Source organism: Poecilia reticulata, linkage group LG21, assembly GCF_000633615.1.
Source record: "Poecilia reticulata strain Guanapo linkage group LG21, Guppy_female_1.0+MT, whole genome shotgun sequence".
In the NCBI taxonomy this organism is placed as follows: domain Eukaryota; kingdom Metazoa; phylum Chordata; class Actinopteri; order Cyprinodontiformes; family Poeciliidae; genus Poecilia; species Poecilia reticulata.
The window spans coordinates 83,128-106,295 of NC_024351.1; the positions used below are offsets into that span (position 1 = coordinate 83,128).

Here is a 23,168-nt window from a genome sequence, read left to right on the forward strand (position 1 = left end):
CTGAGAGCTAACCAGGCTAACTGAGAGCTAACCAGGCTAACTGAGAGCTAACCAGGCTAGCGGTGATGCTCTGATGTGGGGTCTGTCTCAGCAGGTGGTCTCCCAGCAGCTGATTGCAGCTTTTCGGGTTCTGGAACCAGAAACGGGTTTTTCCCTGCAGAACCGCCGGCCTCACCAGAACCAGCCACAATCTTTTCCTCCTCAAGTTCTGCGAACGTGTGAAACAGAAATTTATTAAATTAAATGATTCATATCGGCCTGGAGCTGATATGAATACATTAAATTAATGTATATGAATACATGATCTTTATTCAGGTAGATTTTTAACTGACTGTTACCAACCAGCTTGTTTAATTCAGGCTAATTATTATTATGAATTAAAATTAGATTTATCTGTGGAGCTTTGACCAGAATTGATGGAAAAATCCATTTAGAAATCTGAGCTTTCTGTTGCTGCTGGTGCTGTGAGCAGCTGAACCTGAACCTGAACCTGAACCTGAACCTGAACCTGAGTGAGACCAACGGTGAGGAGGGGCTGACGGTGCTGCAGCTGCTGCTGCTGCTGCTGCTGCAGCTCCGTCCTCCATGCGCTGCAGCAGCTGCTGGTCTTTTACAGTTTATTCCAGGGATCTGTCTGCAAACAGGAAGTTATTCTGGATGACTGGTTAGGGTTAGCAACGATCAGAACCGAGCAACGATCGGAACCGAGCAACGATCGGAACCGAGCAACGATCGGAACCGCTGATTTACTCTCTGAGTTCCTTAACAGTGAAGCATAATAATAATAATAATAATAATAAATAAATGTTGTGTACGTCAAAACAGAAATATTACTTTGTTTTTCACCTCCTTGTTACCACATGGTTGCCATAGCGACCCCCAGGAACCCAGGTGACTCCAACCTGAGGAAAGGTTCTCATTGGTTGTTCTGTTCTCCGCTCAGTCTGTCAGGAGGCCGTGTGGGAAGCGTTCCGGATCTTCCTGGACAGAATTCCCGGGACGTGGGAATACCAGGCGTGGGTCCGCAGCTGCCAGCAGGAGGCGCTCTGCATCTCTGACATCGCCAGGAACTTCAGCAGCTCGGAGGAGCACATCGGCCTGATCCACAGGGTACAAGCTGCAGCTGCTGCAGTCAGAGTTCAGATCCCAGAATCCGGCCGATCAGGAAGTCGGTGCTTTTCTTCTGGTTTGTTTTTCTGAATCGGATCATAAAACAGCAGAAAGGCTCTGGATGTAACTCAGCAGTAAACGTTTAAAATGATCCAGACAGAAATTATCAGCATGAAGCAGCTTCCACTGGAGGACCCGCCAGTCACCTGAACTCACTGCAGGAGAGGTCAGGAGGTCAGGGGGTCAGGGGGTCAGGGGGTCAGGAGGTCAGCCAGCGTGATGCTGCTGCTGTTCAGACGTTAATGAAACATTTGCATCTCCTGCACCTGCAGCTCAGGCTGTTCTCATCTTCAAACAGTCTGACCTCTGACCCTGCAGTGTCTGATGGCGACTAAAAGCTGCTGAGGCTGAGCGGTGTCTGAGGTCAAAGGTCAGCTGCAGAGAAAACGTCTGACTGAATGAAAAGCAGTCTGGATCAGGCTTCTGTCTCTACATGGCTGGAGGTCAAACTGGCTTCAGTTCAATGAACTGATTCATGAATGAACTGATTCATGAATGAACTGATTCACGAATGAACTGACCAAGAAAAGCCAATAATCACTTATCAGAGAACTGATCAGAGAACAATCAGCAGGTTTCCAGAGAAACGACTGACTGGTTTCTGTTCTGCCTGTTTCAGAGGATGAAGAACCGCAGAGAGAGACGACCAGAGACACGGTGAGACAGGGGGACAGGAGGTCGGGGACAGGGACTGTCCACCTGCTGGAGGCTATCAGGGCCGCTTTCTGCAGGCTAACGGCCCACACGTGGTTGCGGAGCTGCAGGTTGAGAACCCTGGTCCTGAAATGGTTTTGGATTGTTTTGCAGAGCGGTGACTCCGGCAGCAACACAGAAGACCCCAGAACTCCCAGGTAGGAACCCGATCCCAGTTACTTTCCTCCAGTTGCATGATGGGATTGAACGAACACAGGAGCTGAGTGAGGTCGTGACCCCTGGGGTCAAGATTTTCTTATGAAAATTATTCTGTTAAAAATCAAACTAGGAGATAAACTGCTGCAGATTAAAGTTTGAATCGGGTCGGTTCTGGTTCTGGTCTGCAGGTTCTGAAGCTCCGCCCAGCACGTCTTCATCGCCTCCACCTGCCATCATCATCATCACCTCTGCTGCCCCGCCCAGTCCGGTAATGGACCACACCGGACCGGCTGGACCCGACCAAGAGGTACCAAATGGACCCGGTGGAACCGTCCAGACCCGTCCGGGCGGTACCACTGGGCCAGAGCTGTTGCTGCTTTGAGATGCGTCTTAAACATGACAGACAGGAAACGGAGAGTCAGAGATTCAGGTGGAACGAGTCGGAACCGGTCGGAACCGGAACCGGTCCAACAGCTGATCAAACTAAAACCAGATGAACATAATCTGTGTTTTCATGTTCATCAGCGTTCTGGATCCCTTTCCTCTGGAGAGATGAAGACAAGCTGAACCGGTTCTGGTTTGGATAGACAACCAGGTCCGAACCTCAGAACAGATCCAGAACCTGAGAACGTCACAAAACGTCAGAAAATATCTGAACACTGAAATGGTCAGAAATCTTTCCACCCAGATCTGGTCTGTTGGGTCTGATGGCTTTTTACCTGCTGAAGGTGAATTTCCTGGAGGTTCGCCTTCAGGAAGCTCTGATTTAAAACAGGAAGTGACTGATTTAAAACAGGAAGTGACTGATTTAAAACAGGAAGTGGCTGATTTAAAACAGGAAGTGACTCTGTCCTCCAGGTGAAGGCTGCAGGTGCAGCGCCGCAGGGTGTGACCCTTTGCTGTCCGTCTGATTTGCAGGACCCGGAGCTGCCCAACCTGGTTCCCGAGGGTCCTGAGGTCCACACGGTGCAGTTCAGTGTCAGCCTGCTGGACCCGGGCTACAGGCAGCTGCTGGGCGAACCGGACTCACCGGAGTACCTGGACCTGGCGACGCACCTGCAGGACCAGGTGGGCCCCATGCAGCTTCTCCCGGTCAACCCGTTCAGTTAAAACTGTCGGCACCCCACTAATGTCTGAGGAGCAGTACAGTCACTGAAACAACTTGAAACTAGAGGTGTGCTGATCGATCGGCCGCCGATTTATGTTTTCGCATCCACCTGAATACTGTGTAGTTGCGCCACTGACAGGTAGTAATATTTGACGCTTCTGCTCCACCTGGTAGTGACTCTCACACCGAACCTCTGTTTAAAGCTGCAGCATCTAACCTAAAAAATAAATACATTTTACATACGTATTAAAACTTTCGCTGTCCTAACATGAGACAGATAATCTCTGAAAAAAGAATCGATCTCCTCCCTGCTCTGCATAATAGCTTTTACTGAACTGTAATCGTGTTAGCCACGCTAGCTTTTACTGAACTGTAATCGTGTTAGCCACGCTAGCTTTTACTAAACTGTAATCGTGTTAGCCACGCTAGCTTTTACTAAACTGTAATCGTGTTAGCCACGCTAGCTTTTACTAAACAGTAATCGTGTTAGCCATGCTAGCACCGAGCACCGTGTATCAGTCCTAAGCACATTCGAACCCTCTAAACCATGAATGCCCGACTCACCCAGCCTTCCAAGAACAACAGCCATCAGTGATCTTGTCTATATTTATGCTGAGGGTCTGAGGATCTGCTGTTTTCCTCNCCGACTCACCCAGCCTTCCAAGAACAACAGCCATCAGTGATCTTGTCTATATTTATGCTGAGGGTCTGAGGATCTGCTGTTTTCCTCCTGGACTGGTAGCATTTAGCTGCACAATGTTRGAGGCATCGYGTGGCTAAAACAYCTTGATGTCGTCCAAAAAAGACGACATGAACTTGTTGGTTTCCTTGTCGTGGCTGATATTTTGTGAAAATCCGGCAGAAATGCTAAACTAATCGACTGAGAAATACTCTGCAGTCAGTCGAAATGAAAGACGCCATGTTTACATAGAAGCTAAGCACGGCGAGGCTTTGTTTGTGAGACATGCAGCCATGTGGGAGTTTCGAGGGCGTTTCTGGGCGGAGCTTGGTGAGGTCCATTACTCTGCTCAGTCAGAAACAGCCAATCAGAACTAGCAGTAATTAACTAGCCGCGACGCTATCAGGAAGCTGCTGGGCAGAAATAAACTAATGAACTGACAAAATGATGGAACCTGAAAATATAACGTCTCCACCTTTGGAGGCAACCAGACGATTCCATTAACAGCAGGTGAGACAACTGCACCTGTCCTCAGGTGTCCTGGTCCACACCTGGACAGGTGTCTCAAGGTGCCTTCTCCAGATGTTTCGGTAACAGCTAAAGGGTTCATACGATTCTACATTTAGGGTAGCATATGACTCTTGTTGGTTTGTTTTCTGTCTCCAGGTGTTTCCAGGTGTTTCCAGGTGTTTCCAGGTGTTTCCAGGTGTCTCAGTGACTGTGGGTTTTCAGGATGCCAGTACTTTAGTCTATGACTGAATCAGCTCTGGTTAAACCCGCTGTGTTAGATAATCTGCTGTGAATCTAAAAGCAGCTGTCGGCTCAGGAAAGGAGCTTACTCTGCAGGGGTCAAAGGTCAGGGCCATTACTGTCGTTTTACCGTATTGTCCTTCCCTCCTCAATGAGAGGCCCGCTGGGGAGTTAAGTCCCTCTACGTTGGTTCTTCCCTGAAGCAGCAGGAGCTGCACGCCATGCGCCGCAGGACGATTATGTCATACGAGCGCCGAGGTGCTTAGCGCCACCGAAGACGGACTCCAGGGCGTTTCCATTCATGCTGCTGTCGCCGTGACAGCGGGGGATGAACCCGTCGCTGCTGCTGTCGCCGTGACAGCGGGGGACGAACCCGTCGCTGCAGGTCGACCCGACTCACTGCAGCTCTTCTCTCTGCAGATGCGGCTCGTCTTCGACCGATTGCCGGGCTTCAAAGCCGTCAGCGTTCTGGGGATCCGGTACGCCTGCGGCCTCCGAGGAAAGAGTTGCTGGTTCAAAACCCTCTGAGCAGCAACTCAACAGAATAATTTCAGACCAGAACCAGCCAGAACCTTCACCTGCCAGCCAGTTGGGCCTAAATCATTTATTCCTGACCTGCTAGCAGTATGTGATGTTGGGGTTCAAAGGCGTTGCCATGGAGACTAACAGAAACAAAACACAGTACTGTTTGTTTCTGGTCCGACCCAGTAAGACCTCCAGTCTGGTTCTGGTCTGGGTTGTCTGGTCTCAGGCCTTACATCCTTCTGTAGAGTGTCTGATGAAGGCTAGGGACACTCCTCTTCCTCTAACGCTCTTCTTCTTCTTCTCCTGCCAGTGAGACGCTGGAACCTGACAGGTATGTAAACTGGTTCCTGTTTGCGTGTTCTAGTAAATCCATTCCACCTGGTCCAGTCCAAACTGGGGAACACTGGAACCCCACCTGACCTCCCAGGGGCATCAGGTGGGGTCAGTCTAAATATTTAAGTCAAGGAGAAACAAATGTCTGCTCTCGGTCTCCATGGTGACCAGAGAAAAACTCTCTAAACAAAGCCTTGCTAATATCCGTCATCTACTCCTGCTGATACTGGTGTGTGTGTGTGTGTGTGTGTGTGTGTGTGTGTGTGTGTGTGTGTGTGTGTGTGTGTGTGTGTGTGTGTGTGTGTGTGTGTGTTAGGGTCTTTAGGCTAGAAAAGGGTAGAATGCCTTCTCCAAGGTTAGGGTAAAAGGTCCTGTTCCAAGTGGAGGAGTTTAAGTATCTCTGGGTTCATGAAGGAGGGACAGAGCGGGAGATGGACAGGCAGACTGTTGCAGCATCTGCAGTGCAGGGGGCGCTGTACCGGTCCGTCATGGTGAACACAGAGCCAAGTCAAAAGGCGAAGCTCTCCATTTACCAGCCAGTCTACGTTCCTACCCTCATCTACGGTCATGAGCTTTGGGTCACAACCGAATGACATCGTGGAAACAAGCGACCCAAATGATTTGGGCTCTCCCGTAGAGAGAAGCTCAGTTCTCAACAAAAACACAGCAGTGAAATGATCTGGCTCTAGACTCAATCTGGGAGAGAAACCATTAACAATCCAGAGAGAAAGTCAGACGCAGAGGCCTGTCAGTGTCTGTTGTATTTCATTACCTCTCTGCTTAAACCGCGACTCCGAGCTGAAGCAGAAACGATACTTCAACGTTTTCCGTCATCTGACAAGCAGCAAGTCTCCACTTTATTCACCAAAMACTGATCTGTAATCTGGAACGTTCGCTACGCTGAGCTCCAGTTAGCCGCCTCATCTCACTGCGAGAGGCAACTGGGTCATGGGCAAAAGGTCAAAGGTAACAAGGTGACCGGATGGCTTATTATGTTGTACAAAACAAAACCTTAACAAAAAACAAATATTTTAGTACATGTTATTATGTGTCAGAAGAGGCTTAGGAAATAATAATACCAAAAAATAAAAAATAAAATAAAAATTGACCAAAAGGGGCACGTGCTCGATTAAACGCGCTGATACGTCATTGTGCTGCTAAACACATAAGCTGAGTGGAGCGGTGGACCGCTCCAAGATGGCCGCCCGCTCCAAGATGGCCGCCATAAATCTCGTCAGCGACAATGGGCTCTTTGCACCTCAGCTTCCGCGTTCGGGGAAATGCGGCTCGATTGTTTCGATCCAATACAAATATCATTTTATACTAGGTGCTTTCAGGGCTTGGCTAAGGTTTGAACATCGATCCGAAGCCCCAACAAGTGAACTGGAGGAGGGTTTTAGGATGTAGCCTGGTTATACATCCACTGACACGAAGGAGAGTTTTACTTAAACTGTGTGGCTAACATTAGCTTTAGCTTATGCTAGTAGGCAATATTCTCGGACATTGTTCTTGTAAAAATGTGCTATTTAAGTATCTAAACATTCTAACGGATAATGTTTTTATCTTATTTTATTGTCGTTAGTGTCAGAGGTTCCGGTTCCGGTTCGGGCTTTCGGCTCCCGCAGCCTGACGGAGCTAAAAGCCTCTTAGCTCAACAGCAGCAGCTCTGGAGTCAGATCTGGTTCAGCTGTTCAGGTTCAGAGCTGCTGCTTTTAGAAAAACATGGCCGTGTTTCTTAATGTTATCTAGTTTTATTACCTGTTTCCTGTTCAGAGCTCAGACAGTTCGGTGTTTACAGCAGGATGTTCAGGCGGATCAGTGGCTCGGCTCTCTGGTTCCCATAAACGGTTTCAGGCTGAATACAGAAGCGACTCCATGGAAATAACTCAGGATCTTTATTCACCATCCGTCTCCCCGTAGTTTTAGCTGCAAACTGTGCTGTTAGCGTTAGCTTTAGCTGGTAGCGACGGATATTTACAAGCCGCCATCTTAATTCAGGATTGTTTGGAAATTCTTTTTTTGTTTGTATAGATATTTTTATTCAGAAGGTTAATCCATACAAAATCTACATCAAATGTACAATACTACCTTCTGTTTTTTTGTTTTTTTTGTGTGTGTGTGAAAACACTTCAAAAATAAAACCCACCCCACCCACTCTCTCCATGTAAGAACATATACAGTAATATAATTTATCACATAACATATTTTTGAAAGGCTAAAGTCAAGAGAAAAGAAATTCAACAAAAATATTGAGGAAAAATTAAACATAAGAATTGAAATAAGACAGTGAAAATCAATACATATCAGTCTCTCAGGTCTAATCTGGTTAGAAGGTCCAGAAACTGAATCCAAATCTGGTTGAACTTAACTCATGTCCCCCGTATTGAGTGAGACATTTTTTCAGGATTACAGTATGACAACAGTTCATTGATCCAATGTTTCTGGTTTGGAGGCTCCATAGCTTTCCAATTTTTAAGTATACACTTTTGTGCTGCAGATGATGCTAACAAAACAAAGTATTTCTTGCAAGGATACAATTTCAAGGACATAAGATCCCCAAGTATCCAAATCTTGGGATCAGCATCTAAAGAAAGTTCACAAACTGCTGATGATATCTGAATTACATTATTCCAATAGGTTTGCAAGTGTATACAACTCCAAAGCATATGAAGAAGATCCCCTACACAYATTTTACACCTTTGACATTTGTCAGTGATGTTGGCATTCAGTTTATTCAACCTGTATGGGGTATAATATATGCGGTGCAAAATATTAAATTGAATTTGTCTATGCTTAGTTGATATCAATWTTGTTTGAGATGAATTTAGCAATCTACTCCAGTTTTTGTCATCATATTTGCAGTTTAAATCTGACTCCCATTTAGATTTTATTTTGTTTTCATAAACTGGTAAGTAATCAAGAACAATTTTGTAAACACAGGAAATAAGTCCTTTTGTGGTGGTACGTTTAGTATCTAATAAACATGTTTCAAGTAGAGTTTCYTCTGGTTTATTTGGGAATATCTCTGTTTGGCTCTTAATCCAGTGTCTGATCTGCAAATATTTGAAGTAATTGTGCCTATGTARGTCATAAAATTCAGATAATTGACTAAAGCTRGCAAAGACATTGTTGGTATAAAGATCGCCAACTAATMTAATGCCTTTTCTGACCCAAGTTTGTAATATACCAYCTGCTATAGGCTGAGGAATGTTAGGGTTACCTATAAGTGGAGCCTTAACCAAAAATTCWATGTTTAGATTTAAGMGRGCATGTAGTTGAAGCCATGCATTAAAGGTAGCTAAAATTAAAGGATTTGATGTGATTTTAGAGAGTTGTTTTTTAGAACCCAGAAAGGGGACAATTGATAGTGATGTGGATTTTAGTTCTTGTTGTTCAATTGAGATCCACCTAACATCGTTACCATTTGAATGCATCCACATCCATAGTATACGGAACTGAGAGGCCAAGTAATACACTCTGAAATTTGGGAGATTTAATCCACCTTTAGCATAAGGTGCCTGTAAAGTRAAAAGCTTAACTCTTGGGACTTTCTTTTGCCATAAAAATACAGATATTGCTTTATCCAAATCTTTAAAAAATGTCATTGGTACTTTTAAGGGGACACATTGAAATAAATAAATACATTTAGGTAATATAGACATTTTAATTGTATTAACTCTACCAATCAAAGACAGTGGGAGATCAGTCCATCGTTCCAGTTCCGCTTTAGTTTTATTTATTAATGACGTGTAATTCTTTTGGTAAATCTGCTCATACGATGAGCTAATATTAATGCCAAGGTATGTAAAACCATCTGGGCACCATTTAAATGAACCAGGAAGTAATTGTGTCTCCTGCTTTGTCATATTAAGTGGAAACGCTTCACTCTTGGAATAACTGATTTTGTAACCAGAAACTGAGCTGTATGACCCAAGRCATGTCAGTAAAGATGGAAAAGATTTAAATGGTTGAGAAATAAATACTAATAAATCGTCCGCATATAGCGCAAGTTTATGTTCATCTGTACCGGATTGTTTGGAAATTAATGAAAACTTAAAAGCCCGTTATATTAGGAAGACAACAATGTTCATAGTGTTGCTTTCTTTGCATCTGAAATACGACTCAGTCTTTTCTAGTTGTCATGGTAACTCAGAGCGGAAACAAGTGAGCCGCATTAGCTCCTGGAGATGTGACGTCAACGCCGTAGGGTGTAGGCCGTGGCGGCCATGAGCGGCCATCTTTATGTTATGTCTACGCTCCCAACCGCCATAAGAAGAAGAAGAGTTCAGTGTTTGCGGAAGTAAAAATGGAGGCTAACGGTGAAGCTTAGCTTACATATTGGAAGTTGTTGTCCGACCGCAGCAGCAAATTAACAACAGCGGCAATTATGTAATATTAAATTATTCACCAATATAAATGAACAATTTCCTTAGTCCTCTCTTGCGTCTTGATAGAAACCAAACTGTTTATAGATTTATATTAATGGAGAATACTTACAAACATCAGCCATGTCCTCAGCTTCACTTTAAGCCATGTTTATAGAAATGAAGGCGCTGCGGTCATTTTGTGACAGATTCCTGCTCGTCCCGCGTTGGAACAGCCGGTTTAGCGGACAGACTCGCCATGGAGCGGCGCTAACGTTAGCGGCTAACAGGCGATGACCAAACCAGTTATGTATATGAATCCTACAGCCTCTAAAATCTGGCACTGCTCCGTTTGTGTTTACTTTTTGTGAAGGAGGAAGTTGCGCTGGTCTTCTTCAGAGGTTTTGTGTCTTCAGTGGTTCTTGGTGCAGCGCCCCCACAGGTGACAGGGGGAACAGGTTTCCAGTTAGTTTGAATCGTTAGACTCGGTGCAGTGTGAATGCGGACTACAGCAGCTGGAAATGTAACAAATGTTGCAGATTTGGTCCCCAATCGAACCGAGTCTGCCGGACTGTCCGGTGTGAAAATAGCCTTAGATGTCAAATCCGTGTATGGTTCGTTCTTTGTTTTTTTCATTTCAAAATAAAATTACAAAAACAAAACAAGCATGGGTTTTTTGTTTTTGTTTTTGTTTTTTAACTGCAATGGTTAAACCAAAGATAAGCTTTTATTTTGTTGTTAATTCAACGGGACCTTATGGCGGAACCGGAAATGAAGACCTGGACTCTTGGCATATAACTTTTTCAGTTACCAGTAGGTGGCGGTAATGTACACATGGCGAAGCAAAGCATTGCTGATTTCAGTGAGTTTTTCCTCCCTCAAAAGGTTCGATAATCAATGCAGCCATTGCCTATTATTTAGCAATGGTTTGTTTTTATGCCGTCTTCATCCACTGTAAATTATTCTTCTTTGGCAACTTGCTTCATTTCCGGTATCGCTACATATTAAAACAACAACCGTAAGCAAAACTCAAACTCTGTTGATTTTCTATTAATTCGATTTTGCACTTTTTAGATTTAGGTTTTAAAAACGGAAGAAAAAAAAAAAGCTTATTTTGTTTTTGCAATTTTATTTTAAAACAAAAAACAATGAACGAACCATACGCAGGTTGTGTCAGCTGGTGATTCACTGAGCCTGAATGCAGAACATTAGTTCATATAAGATCTCTGCAGAGCAAACAGCAGCTCCTCAAAGGACGCCTGTCTAATCAGAGACATTGTCCTTTGTGACACAGTGTTACTAGCAGTCAGCTGCTTTGGGAGGATGTTTACATCACAGGTCTTTAACTCCAGGCCTGGAGGCTTCTGAAAACTTTGGTCGTGTCTGTGCTTCAACACACCCGAGTCCAATGATCAGGGCATCAGCAGGAGAACCACACTGACCTGAGGGAACAATCCAGTTATTTGGTTCAGGTGTGTTGGACCAGGAACACGACGGATGGTTGCAGATCCCTGGTTTACATTATAAACAAACACAGATTAGTCCATCTGTGCTTTATAGAAGAAGAAACATTTGAGATAAAATCAGTAAAGTACTAAGATGTGGGACCAAGTTGGACTTGTACCGCCAGATCTGAGGGTTGTTTTGTATTTCAGGGCTGAAGGAATCTCGGTCCACTACTCTGTGGTCTTTGAGAACAACATCCATCACGCAACCTCAGAGACAACCAGAGAACCAGAGGCCTCTGCTGACTCTGGACTCAGAGATATGTTGGTCAAGGCTTTACAGGAGAAAGCTTCTCTGCCAGTCGACCTGGACTCCCTGAACTTCCAGCCAGGTACTGCTCTGACGCAGACCGCTGATTCTTCCGGTCACAGGCTCTGAATTGAACCTCCAGCTCTTGGAGTTAATGAATTTATGTTTAAAGAAGACCTTGAACCTTCAGCAGTTTCTGCTCCTGCATTGACGAACATTTATTTTCCAGAAGTTATCATCCTCCCAACACCAACGTCATCTGCAGCTGAAGAGATGGATGAGGTAAGAGCTTCAGCTGCAGCTCATCTGGCATTTATAGTCTAATTGCTGTGTCACAAGGACGGCATACTTGAGAGACTAGAATAAGATTCTGGAGTAAATAACCAAATGAAACTAAAATCATCATAATGGTGCATCTGTGTGTTCACAGCCCAGTGAACCTGATTCCCACAATGAGTTTAAAGTCTTCACCCCTGAGCCTGAGGTGAATAAACTTCATCCTCCTCTCACCTCGAAGGAGAAGGAAAATGACCTTGTAACCCTGCTGGACTCCACCACTGTCTCACATGGCGAGATGATCACGGTGACTGATGGGATGGCACTGATCAGTGATGATCCCCCGGCTTCAGAGGACATTACTGATGATTCAGAAGAAATTTACATGATTGAACCAGAGCTGTCGAGCCAGGAACAAGAGGAAGAGGAATTGCTCATCATCACACATGAGATTGAAACCATTCATCAGGATGAAACGGGGGAACTTGTGCGCGTCTACATCCCAACCCCAACGCTGCTTCTTCAGGGGGAGGCGGACGATCCATTTGTCACTTCGTCTCCTAACCTGATATCAGAGGAAGACCTCAGTCCTGTTGAAAAAGAGGGAGAAAGTCCTGTGTTTAAACCAACAGCTCAGATTGTATTCACTGCAGCCATTGGCAATAAGGAGCTGTCGGAAATCACAACTCCAAGTTTCAAACCTGCAGACCTCACAGACCAGCCATCCACAGAGCCAGCATGGATCCCTAAAGAGGAAGAAGACATCAACGCTCTTCCACATGAAGAAAAGCTAGATTTAGGTTTTTCAAAACCTGAACCAAGTGACGTTATGGACCAAGAATCACAGGATGTTAGAAGTTTGCAAACTGAAGTAGAACTGCTAGAGCCAGAGGAAGATACAGTCATTCTGGAGGTTTTAAGGCCAAACCTTGAGAAAGTAGAAGTCTCAGAACCAGGTGAAGTTGCAGTTGAAATGTCAGAGTCAGGTGAAGCAACATTTGAAGTCTCAGTGCCAGAAAAAGAAGAAAAGCCATCAGAGTTTATCACGGAAGTAGTTGACATTTCAAATCCAGCCACAACACCTGACACTTCAGAGACAGAAGCACCTGAAGTTTCAGAGCCACACCAAGAAGTTCAACAAGTGTTACTAATGGACAAAGAAGTAGTGGATGTTTCAATGCAAGAAAAAGATCCAACTAAAGCATCAGAGACAAAGAAACAGTCGATTGTCGAAAGTCAGGACGAAGTTACAGAGCCAGAACCTGTGGTTCTTATTACAGAGAAGGACCTTGTTGAACCAGAAGAACTGCTTCCAGAGACGGACTCTGATGATACCAAACCTGAGGTTTTCACAGAGCAAGGTGTAGAAGACGGTGTCAACATTTTGCAACCAGAAAAAGGAATAGTTGAAGTTACAGAACTAGAAGAAGAACAGATAGAAAAAGTAATTGAGGTGTCGCTTTTAATTCCTCAACTAGAGGAAAATCTGGTGGAGGTCCCAGAAAAAGAGGAAGAGGTGGTGCTTGTTGACTCCAAAGATGAAAAAGTTTTAGAGAGACCTGGTCATGAAGTTCTGAAAGAAACGTTAGCTGAAGTCCCTGAAGAAAAGGGTCCTGATGTCACAGAGGAAAGGGTTCCCATATTTATGGAGGACAGAGTTCCTGAAGTCACCAAGGAAACCGTTCCCAGGGTCACCGAGGAAGAGAGAGTTCCCAAACATATAGAAGATAGGTTTCCTGAGCGCTCAGAAGAAAGTGTTACTAAAGTTACACAGGACATGGTCCCTGAAGATGCTGAGGAAACTGTGTTCAAAGTTACAGAGCAAAAGGTTCCCAAAGTTACGGAGGAGAACGACAACATGGGTGGAGTTGCTGATAGAGTTTCTGAACCACAGGAAGCAGTTCCTGAGTTGGATAGAGAAGGAGTTAGAGACAAATCAGTCCATGTGGTGAAGCTTCAAACAGAAGATGTCACTGAAATTGCTAATGCAGATTTTGAGGATGAAATGGTTGTAGTTGCCTCACTTGATGAGAGGCTGGTGGACATTGCACAGCCAGAACCTTCTTCAGAGAAGACTGAAGCCATAGGTGACTCAAAAAGTCCAGAACTGGAGACAGTATCAGAACCAGACAAAGACCGATTGGACTTCTTACCAGACTTACCTAAAGGTCCAGAACCAGAAGAGGAGGTCATAGAGCCAGAAACAAAGAGAGATTCTACAGAACCAGCTATTGAGTCAATCAAAATCCTCCAGACTTTGGAAAGCATGGAAGAACTTCACTACAGAGAGGATAGTGTTCAGGTAGTGGGGGAAGAGCCACTGGATGGTTCTGATGAACTCAACCCATCAGCGGAAGATAATCTACCCATCGTACCAGGACTCATCTACCCAATCACAGAGGACGTTGATAGAACCAACATAGAGGTGGAGAGAGAAGCCAGTGCCTTCAGAATACCAGAACCTGTCCAGACTGATCTACCCATTGAAGCAGCAACATCTGTCTCAGGTAACGTCAACTATTGTTTAGGTTATCAAGCTTTAAGATTCAACATGAGCTCCTTGAGGAAAGTTGATCTTCCATCATTAACTACCTTGAGCAGATGTTGGAGGGTCTAGATGTTACAGAAGGTACTTTTAGTAGAATTTAGACAGCTTTGGTAGTTTGTTCCAGACTCATTCTGTTATTTTTACCATTTCCTAGCCGCAGCAGATGCAGAGCCAGAGGTTCAGTCAGAGGATTCTGGATCGACAGATAACTCTTCATCAAAGACACAAGAAGAAGAAATGTTTGTAACTCGTAGCCCAGTCTCAGAAGCCCTTCCTGCACCTCCATCTGCTGTCGACCTGGTTCAAGTACCAACACCTGGCCCGACTGAGGACTCTGAGGACAGAAGTGAACCAGAACCACCTGTTGCTCCCCAGGTGGAAACGGCAGATCCTGAAAGCCTCACCGCCTCTCCAGGTGGGGAGGAGTTTTCTGAGGAACTGGACCAGAGCAACACTCCCAGTAAGGAGTCAGTGGACCCTGCCAGTGATCTGACCTCTGCAGCAGAGGAAGATGCCGCTCCTCTAAGATACTTGACCACGCCCACCATGACCACCGCCAGCAACAGGCAGGAGCTGGTGGTGTTCTTCAGCCTGCGCCTCACCAACATGGACTTCTCTGAAGACCTTTTCAACAACACCTCAGCAGAGTACAGAACCCTGGAGAACACTCTTCTAGATGTGGTGAGTAGAACCACAGAAACCTAAAGGTCCGACTGGAAAAGATGGAGAAATTACGAAATGTTTCCAGAACTCAGGGTGGAGAGAGAGGTGAAACTTTCAGCAGATAACATGAAGGCTGTGGTCTCTCCCAGGGCTTTCCCCTGTTAGTGAAAATGCTGGAGAAGTTTCTTGCTCCTAAAACATTTAGTGATGTCTAAAAGCAGGAGAGCTGGAGAAATGATTCCGAAGAGAATCCATCCAAAACTCCATCCTGGCCTTTAAGGCGGTCCAGAAGGTTCTGACCAGGGCGTCTCATTAAAACCTTTTTCTTTATTAGATTTCTACAGCATGTGCAGTCATGGTCAAGTCCAATATATGAATAAATATGAGCTAATTACTGAGGTGCCTCACATTCAGGCTCTCTATGAAGCTGATGGTAGATTAATGCAGCAGAAATCCAGAAACGGAATCACTTCTCTGCCCAGGAGCGATGAGCTGAGAGCCAGCGGCGGCTCATAGCTGCTGCTAGCTGGTTATTAGCTGCTGCTGCTGCTTTCCTCCCATGTCTCTAACCTACGCCTGCGCTTGCCGCTGCAGCTGCTGCCGTACCTGCAGGCCAACCTGACGGGCTTCAGGAAACTGGAGATCCTGAACTTCAGGAAGGGCAGCGTGGTGGTCAACAGCAAGATGCGCTTCTCCCGCTCCGTGCCCTACAACGTCACCGAGGCCGTCCGCTGCCTGCTGGAGCGGTTCTGTTCCCCCGCCAGGAGGCTCCAGATCGACCGCAGCTCGCTGGACGTGGAGCCAGGTGAGGGGTCAGAGGTCAGGGGTCATTCCATTCTGGGACGGTCAGAACTGAACCAGGGGTTACCTACCTGAACGCTGTCTACTGACCGAACCGCTCAGTAGAACTTTACCTGGCTTAGTTCAGAAAACTGGACTTTTTTCTGGGTTCATCAGTGTTTCCACAGAAACCCAGAGGAACCAGCTTTCTGACCTGGAACCGGACCGGACCTCAGCCTGAGGTTCTGTTGAGAAGCTCAGGAAGCCCAGCTTCTCGGTTCTGACGGTTCTGTTGTACTGACAATGTATTTGGAAAGCTTGACCTGTTTTGGTTTGAAGCAGGGATTGGGTCAGAACCCACAAGGTTTGGATTTGGAATTCTAAGTTCTGCTTCGGGAAGCCGAACATTTGGACCTTCCTGTTGAGATAAAAGTCAGATTTAAAGTGATTCTTTGTTCCTGGTCAGCAGAACCAGACTCTCAGAACCAGAACCAGATGAGCGATGTTCTGACTGGTTAGAACCTGACTGTTGTGTTCTGTCCTCCTGTCTGCAGCTGATCGGGCCGATCCGTGCCGGTTCCTGGCCTGCGGAGACTCATCCCACTGCGTGGTTGACCACCGGACCCAGGAGGCCCAGTGCCACTGCGAACCGGGCTTCCTGGCTCAACAGAACCGGTCCTGTCGGAGCGTCTGTGAGCTGCAGCCCGAGTTCTGTCCAGACGGGGACTGTCACGTGGTTCCAGGCCGAGGAGCCGAGTGCAGGTACCAGAGAGGTCCGATTCACCTAAACTGGGCCAAACTGCAGCCGGCTCTTCTGTTTGGTCAGAGTTTGGTGTTTTTCTCAGGTACTGACCATCAGGTCAAAGGTCATGATGCCAGTAACAAGTTGACCTTGGTCTCTCTTCGGGTCGTTGTTCTCAGAAACAAGAACAACTTGTCAGACACTGAGAACCAGGTCCACTTTCTGTCCGTTTGGGTCAGAACCAACAGAACCAGACACAACCCAGCAGAACCCAATAGGACCAGCAAAACCAAAAAAGTACCCGACAGAACCTCTCCAGCTTGGTCAGCTGGGTTGAGACCAGCTGGTGGTTCTGGTGGAGATCGGACCTTTCAGGTTCTGTTGCTGCGCTGCAGGAACGCCACCGACTCCTGAACCAGATCTAGAATCGTTACCATAGCAACAGGACTTTAACTACACTGCTACATTTTGTCAGTTTCTGTGTTGTTTTTACCTTAATGGCTGAGATGGTTGCCATAGAAACAAATTTTACATGCATGAAGGTTAACTCACCTTTATGCATGTAAGGCTCAACCATCTGCTGAGCAACCAGGTGAGCAACCAGCAACCAGGTGAGCAACCAGCAACCATCAGCTGGTTGCTCACCTGGTTGCTGCTTCCTGTCTTTCAGACCCAGAGGCGGATCTCAGCGGTCCGGCCTGACCAGGTAGGAAGACGCGTTGGATCGGACGGGACCAGAGAACGTGAAAAGGTACTGATTCTGGTGGGTCGGTTCTGATGAGGGTGCTGCGGCCTCCTTGGCGCCCCCCAGTGGTAGAACCAGAACCCAAGCCAGCTGTTCTTCCTCTAACTGGGTCTTCCTGTTCCTGCAGACTCACCAGAGCTTCAGAGGATCAGCATCGACCCGACTGAATCGGGTCAGAACCGATGAGCCCGTTTGATGGATTGGGACATCGGGTCTGCAGCTGGTCGACTTCAGCTGAAGGTCCATCACAGTTGGGTTTAGGCCCGGACTTTGACTAGGCCATTGCAGAACCTCGATTGTCTTGTTTTCAGCCGTTCTGACCCAGTTCTGCTGGGTTTGGGATCTGAGTTCTGTTGGCGACCCAGTTGAAGACCAGACTATGTTCTGTCCCAAAACGTAGATCTTCAAAGTCTGAGAACAACTTCCTCTTCCATATCCCGCTTCCTGGAGAACTGACCTTTAACTTCCTTGGACAAAACCCCGAACGCCCATCACCCCGGAGACGACCCTAGAGATGACCCCGAACGCCCATCACCCCGGAGACGACCCTAGAGATGACCCCGAACGCCCNATGACCCCGAACGCCCATCACCCCGGAGACGACCCTAGAGATGACCCCGAACGCCCATCACCCTCTAGGCACCCAATAGTATTCAGGCTAACATCCGATCCAACCAGGAAAAGAGGTCAAAGATCAGGTTGCTGATGCATGAAGGCGCTAGACCCAAAGATCTACTTTTGCTTTATTTACAGAAAGCTCAGCGTGAATATTACCTGGGAGGTTAAAGGTCACTACTATTTAGTTGGATCTCATAAACGGAACAGGGACTGCTTCCTGTGATGACCAGATGGTGGCGCTGCAGCTGCCGTCTAGGGAACAAACCAGACTGATTCCACCTGGTCAATGACTTCCTGTTTGAGCAGCTGTTGGAAGCTAGCAGCAGTGATTTGGGTTATTTAGCCTGGTAACACTTTGTTTGACGGTGTGCATGAAACTGACATGACGTCATGAACATGAAGGCGTCTTTATGAATGTCTATGACTGTCGTCATCAAGTGTCATTAATGACAACAGTCATAAAGACTCCATGTTCATGACAGCGTCATGTCAGTCTTATGCCACCCCGTCAAATCAAGTGTTAGCTTTAGCCTGTCCGACATAATAAACAAAGGTTCCACTTTTCACTGTTATTTATTCAGAAATATCAGATTCAAGCTAAATATTTGGTCTGAGATAGTCAAATATTTAAACTGAAGCTAAATATTTAGATTGAAGCTCTCCGTTTATCTGAGCTAAATTTTTAGCTCGTATGCTAATTCACTCACCAACAGGAAGTGGACTACCAAAATAAAAGCTGGGTCTCCAGAACCTTTATCGACTCCTGCTTTTCGTGTTCGCCTCCATCGCCGTTTCTTATCTTGTTCAACATTTCAGCTGATGCAGTACTGGAGACCAGAACCTGAACAGAACCTCTGCTATGATACTCCAACCATCAGAATTAAACCTGTTTTTGAACCGAACTAAACTTTAGTAAGATGGTTCTGGTCCAGAGGACCTGATGGGACGGGTCCAAATAGTTCAGCAGCTGGCCAGATGCTACTGGTCCACAGCTGATTCTGAGGTTTGGACCCGACTGGGTCAGTTTATCTGGACCAGGACAGAATTAGCTTCCTCTTTTGATGGTTTCCGTTTTATTTCCTGGATGATAATGAAAGCAGCCGCTGGGTTCTGGTTCTGGTTCTGCGTGGTGACTCAAACTGGACCTTTTATTTCTGTTTGAAATGTTGAGTATTTGTTTTTCAGCTTGTTTGGGGAGGAAGGAGAACCAGGAAGTAGAACAGGAAACACTTTATTCAACCAGTCAGAGAAGCGGATCAGAACCTCCTGGACCGGTTCCGGTTCCTTTCCCAACAGCATCAACATGCCGACCCGACGGCCCAGTTCAGGCTGGATGTCGATGCCGTTTGGACCTGCCGGTTCTGACCCGGTTCATTCTGCGGGTTTCCAGCAGAGAACAGACAAGTTGCCGGTTTGATTCCTGCATATTTTATTGCTTCTCATTCGGAACCACAAAAGTAGAAACTTTCTCCCAAAAATAAACTCGTTTTCCGGTCGATCCGCTCCGGAGCGTCAGTCCAGGAGGAAGCAGATCCCGGAGCTTCCGTTCTCAGCTGTTGCATAATCGTTTCATTTTCCTTTTCAAACAGGAAGTGATGTCAGAGCCGCTCCAGGATACAACATTCCCAAATCAAACAGAAACAGGGAAAAACGAGATTCATTCAACAAATCAATCACGTCTGGAAAACATTCGGCCAGAACGGAAACGAGCATCAATCAGGATGAGGAGCGGCTCCGCCTCATGCCGCCGCTCCGGCCCAGCAGAACCGACCGGACCGGGTCATCGGGCCGCTGCCGGGTGGGAAACGCTTCATCGGAATAAATCAGGAATGCATGATTAGAGGAACGAGATATTCCAGGTGTGGAGGTCCGACTGCAGCGGCTAGCCTGTTAGCCTGAGTTAGCATGTTAGCCTCCGTTAGCCTGCAGACGTTAAAATTGGCTAGTGGGATTAGCGCCTCCTGCAGGTCGGGAGCGGCGGCGCGCCCCGTCACTTCAGCAGGCTCTGCAGCATCGCGGTGGCGTACGTGGGGCGCGCCTGGCGGCTCTCGATGGCGCTGCGCAGGTACTGCACGCCGCCGCAGCGCTCCCAGATCTCCTCGAACTGCCGGGGCAGAATCTCCGCTCCGCGCTTCCGGGACAGACCCGTTTCCTCCAGGCTCAGCTCGCACATCTCCATGTCGTCCTTCCCTGCAGCAGAACCAGAACCATTAGACAGAACCAGCGGTCCAAACGTCCCCGAGTTCCTATAAACAGACAAAAGGTCTTTGTTCCTACAGATTTAAATTCCCTTCTGGAAAACCGGGTCACATTCATCTGTAGGACCAATTTTAGAAATCGGCAACATAGAACCAGTAGGTGGAAGCCCAGGGCGTCATCTGCTGAAGGGGGCGTTGCTGCAGCAACTAGAAACAGAACAGAGCATCTCTGACTGGAACCGGTTGCTAAATGTAGCTGCTAATTATGCTAGCATGCTTCACTCCATATAAAGGTGCCTCACTTCAGCTCACCTACCCACAATCCTTTGTTGCATCACCAAGCCCCAACCCCAGAAACCACCAGCAACAACATGTATAGAAATATCGGCTAGTCAAATCGGCCCAGTTTCATTTACCGATGTTGTTACCGATAAATCGCAAATCATGAATGCTGCCGTTCACCCTGCAGGTCGTGACCCCGTTAGCCCCGCCCACTGACCTGCCACCAGCAGGATGGGGTGCTTGTCGGGGTGCAGCTCCATCTGTCGGGCGATCCAGGCGCCGTCGAAGTGGGCGTACCACCAGCCCTTCTTCTGCTGCGGCTCCTTGAACGGCTCCGCCGGCCGGATGAACGGGATGCGGAAGTAACGCTGCTGCCGATTGGCTGACAGGTCCTGCTGCCGCGCCGGGAGGGGCGGGGCCAAGCTCTGCTGGGCTGCTGATTGGACGAGAGACATTAGAGGCAACAGGACATGGAGATGGACCAGAACAAGAACCAACTGGACCGGAACCAGACGGCCCAGGCTATTGGGACCTACAGGCCGCTTCGAGACCCAGAACCAGAAGATCCAGAATGTGGGAAAAATCAGAAAAGGTTCTTCAGAACCAGCAGGTCCAAATCCAGCTGGATCAGAACTTCACTGATGGAGCAGAGTCAAAAACCAGAACCTGAGATGCGTCCAACAGGACTTTCCCTCCCTGCTGGATCCACTCAGGTTCTGTTCGGGTTCTGGACCCAGTGTGGACCGGTACCACCAGAACATCTTCCTCCAGCAGGACGACAGATCAGAACCAGTACCTCTCTGACCAGGATCTGAACACAGAGGTCCAGCCAAGTTCTGGTTCTGATGAGCCATGTCTGGTCGCCATGGAGACCAGAGACCCTGCACCCCCCCTCTATGAAGCAGAGCAACTAGAAGCAGAACCAGCGGTCCCAGTAGGCCCAGTTAGGAGCAGAACCAGCAAGTTAGTGGAGGTTAGCCGGGTTCTACAGAACTTACGTGTTTCTCTGGCTGCAGATGGAATGTCTGAAACACGGAGACACAGGATGAAGACGATTCTTCCCGACCCAAATGTGTCTGACAGGTTCTGGTCCTGACACTGAACCAGAACCTGCAGAAGCACAGGAGCTTTATTTTGAAAGTCTGACATAAATCCATTTCCTGTTTGGGACAGAAACAGGAAGTTCTGCACATCAGAACTTCCTGTTCAGAACCAGAATCTCTGAGGAAACTAGTTGGATCAGAACCTTCAAGTGGCTAGAAGGTTCTGATGTTTCCTGACCAACAGAACCTTCAGCTGAACATCTGAGGAGCTGGTGAAACCAGAACCGGTTCAGAACCAGAACAGAAGCATCATACCGTATTCCATGACGGAGCGCGGCGCCCGGTGATCCGCCTCGGCGTTCCTCTTCTTGTTCCGGGCCTTCCAGGCGTGGTACACCTTCAGCCGCCGGTGGAACTCCTCCCTGCAGGCCGCCAGCAGCTCGATGTCTGAGGGAGAGGAGGACGGGTCAGGACCCGGTTCTGACCCGGAACCCGCTTCTGTTGGGCCCACCCACTCAGGGAGGGTCACTGGGTTTCATTTAGAATTTATTAACATGACAGATCCGATCCATAATGCAGTCTGGACCCAACAGAACCAGCAGACTGGACCCAACAGAACCAGCACTCTGGACCCAACAGAACCAGCAGACTGGACCCTCCCTAAGTTTCATCGTCTCTTCAGCTGCTCACCAACCCTGAAACAGCCCAAACCTCGACCCAAAGAACTAAGTCAACACCGACCCAATGCTGTTGGTTCTGACCGTTTAATACTTTAAATTAGATTCTGAAAACTGATCTGAGAGTTTAGTAGCCCCGCCCCCCGGAACCACCACCCTTTGCCGGAAGCCCCGCCCCCCGGAACCACCACCCTCAACTGGAAGCCCCGCCCTCAGCCCTCAGCCCCGCTCCTTGCCATATTATCCAGTAACTTCTGGGTCTGAGTTGTTCACCACAGGACGAGCTGATGGACCCAGAACTAGATCGGAACGTCAATCTGGATCTAAACATGAACCTGGATCCAGATCTAATCCTAATCCCAGATCCGGGTCACTCACCACAGGACGTGTTGATGGCGTCTCGCAGCTCGGCGTACTTCCACTTGCTCAACTCAAACTTTTTGGCGTTGGCAGCAGCTTTGTTGGCCTGAACCTGCGGCCCTCTGGGACAGGAAGCAGAGACAGGAAACAGGAAGTGAGACGAAGACGTGCAGGTGAGGAGGAGGAGGAACGCCAAAGATCCACCTGAGGAGCCGAGTTCACTGAGAGTTTTCCACTGAAACTGGTTCTTATCTCGGTACTGGTCCAAAGAGAAGTCCAGCGTTCTGGACCAGCAGAAGTTCTGACCGGGTCCAAAAGGTTCTGGTTCTCTCTGGAACCGGATCTGGACCAAGAACCGGATCAGGACTATCTGCTCCTAGGACCTTCTAGTCTCTGGATCAACACTGTGGTCTTCAGGAGCCCCAGAACTCCCAGAACTCCCAGTGAACTCCCAGTGAACTCCACTCCATCAGGAGCTCAAAGGTGGAACCAGAGTCCAGTTCTACAAACAGAACAGGGTTACGGGTCAGAAACACACCAAGTGGAGGAGAGGAGAAAGAACTGCATGCAGTAGAACCACAGAGCCCAGTAGAACCAGTGGAACCCAGTAGAACCAGTAGAACCCAGTAGAACCAGTAGAGCCCAGATAGAACCAGTAGAACCAGTAGAACCCAGTAGAACCAGTAGAACCAGTAGAACC

The 23,168-nt window shown here is 47.4% G+C and overlaps 2 protein-coding genes across 2 annotated transcripts in view; one reads left to right on the forward strand and one right to left on the reverse strand.

Annotated features, from left to right (window-relative positions):
* The window catches only part of impg1a (interphotoreceptor matrix proteoglycan 1a), a 21,255-nt gene extending 3,390 nt beyond the window's left edge, over positions 1–17,865 (forward strand). Inside the window, exons 3-17 of the mRNA XM_008397018.2 lie at positions 944–1,110; positions 1,790–1,827; positions 1,978–2,021; positions 2,211–2,329; positions 2,941–3,090; positions 4,980–5,038; positions 5,395–5,415; positions 11,437–11,618; positions 11,766–11,818; positions 11,967–14,319; positions 14,515–15,041; positions 15,618–15,828; positions 16,358–16,565; positions 17,216–17,296; positions 17,418–17,865. Coding sequence (XP_008395240.1) covers positions 944–1,110; positions 1,790–1,827; positions 1,978–2,021; positions 2,211–2,329; positions 2,941–3,090; positions 4,980–5,038; positions 5,395–5,415; positions 11,437–11,618; positions 11,766–11,818; positions 11,967–14,319; positions 14,515–15,041; positions 15,618–15,828; positions 16,358–16,565; positions 17,216–17,255 — 4,172 coding nt within the window. The 3' untranslated portion in view covers positions 17,256–17,296; positions 17,418–17,865. The remainder of the gene's footprint in view (positions 1–943; positions 1,111–1,789; positions 1,828–1,977; positions 2,022–2,210; positions 2,330–2,940; positions 3,091–4,979; positions 5,039–5,394; positions 5,416–11,436; positions 11,619–11,765; positions 11,819–11,966; positions 14,320–14,514; positions 15,042–15,617; positions 15,829–16,357; positions 16,566–17,215; positions 17,297–17,417) is intronic.
* Positions 17,866–19,320: 1,455 nt separating this feature from the next.
* The window catches only part of LOC103457075 (unconventional myosin-VI-like), a 30,595-nt gene continuing 26,747 nt past the window's right edge, over positions 19,321–23,168 (reverse strand). Inside the window, exons 32-35 of the mRNA XM_008397002.2 lie at positions 22,487–22,590; positions 21,747–21,878; positions 20,606–20,821; positions 19,321–20,098 (exon numbers count right to left, since the gene is read on the reverse strand). Of these exons, the coding sequence (XP_008395224.1) occupies positions 19,899–20,098; positions 20,606–20,821; positions 21,747–21,878; positions 22,487–22,590 (652 nt within the window). The 3' untranslated portion in view covers positions 19,321–19,898. The remainder of the gene's footprint in view (positions 20,099–20,605; positions 20,822–21,746; positions 21,879–22,486; positions 22,591–23,168) is intronic.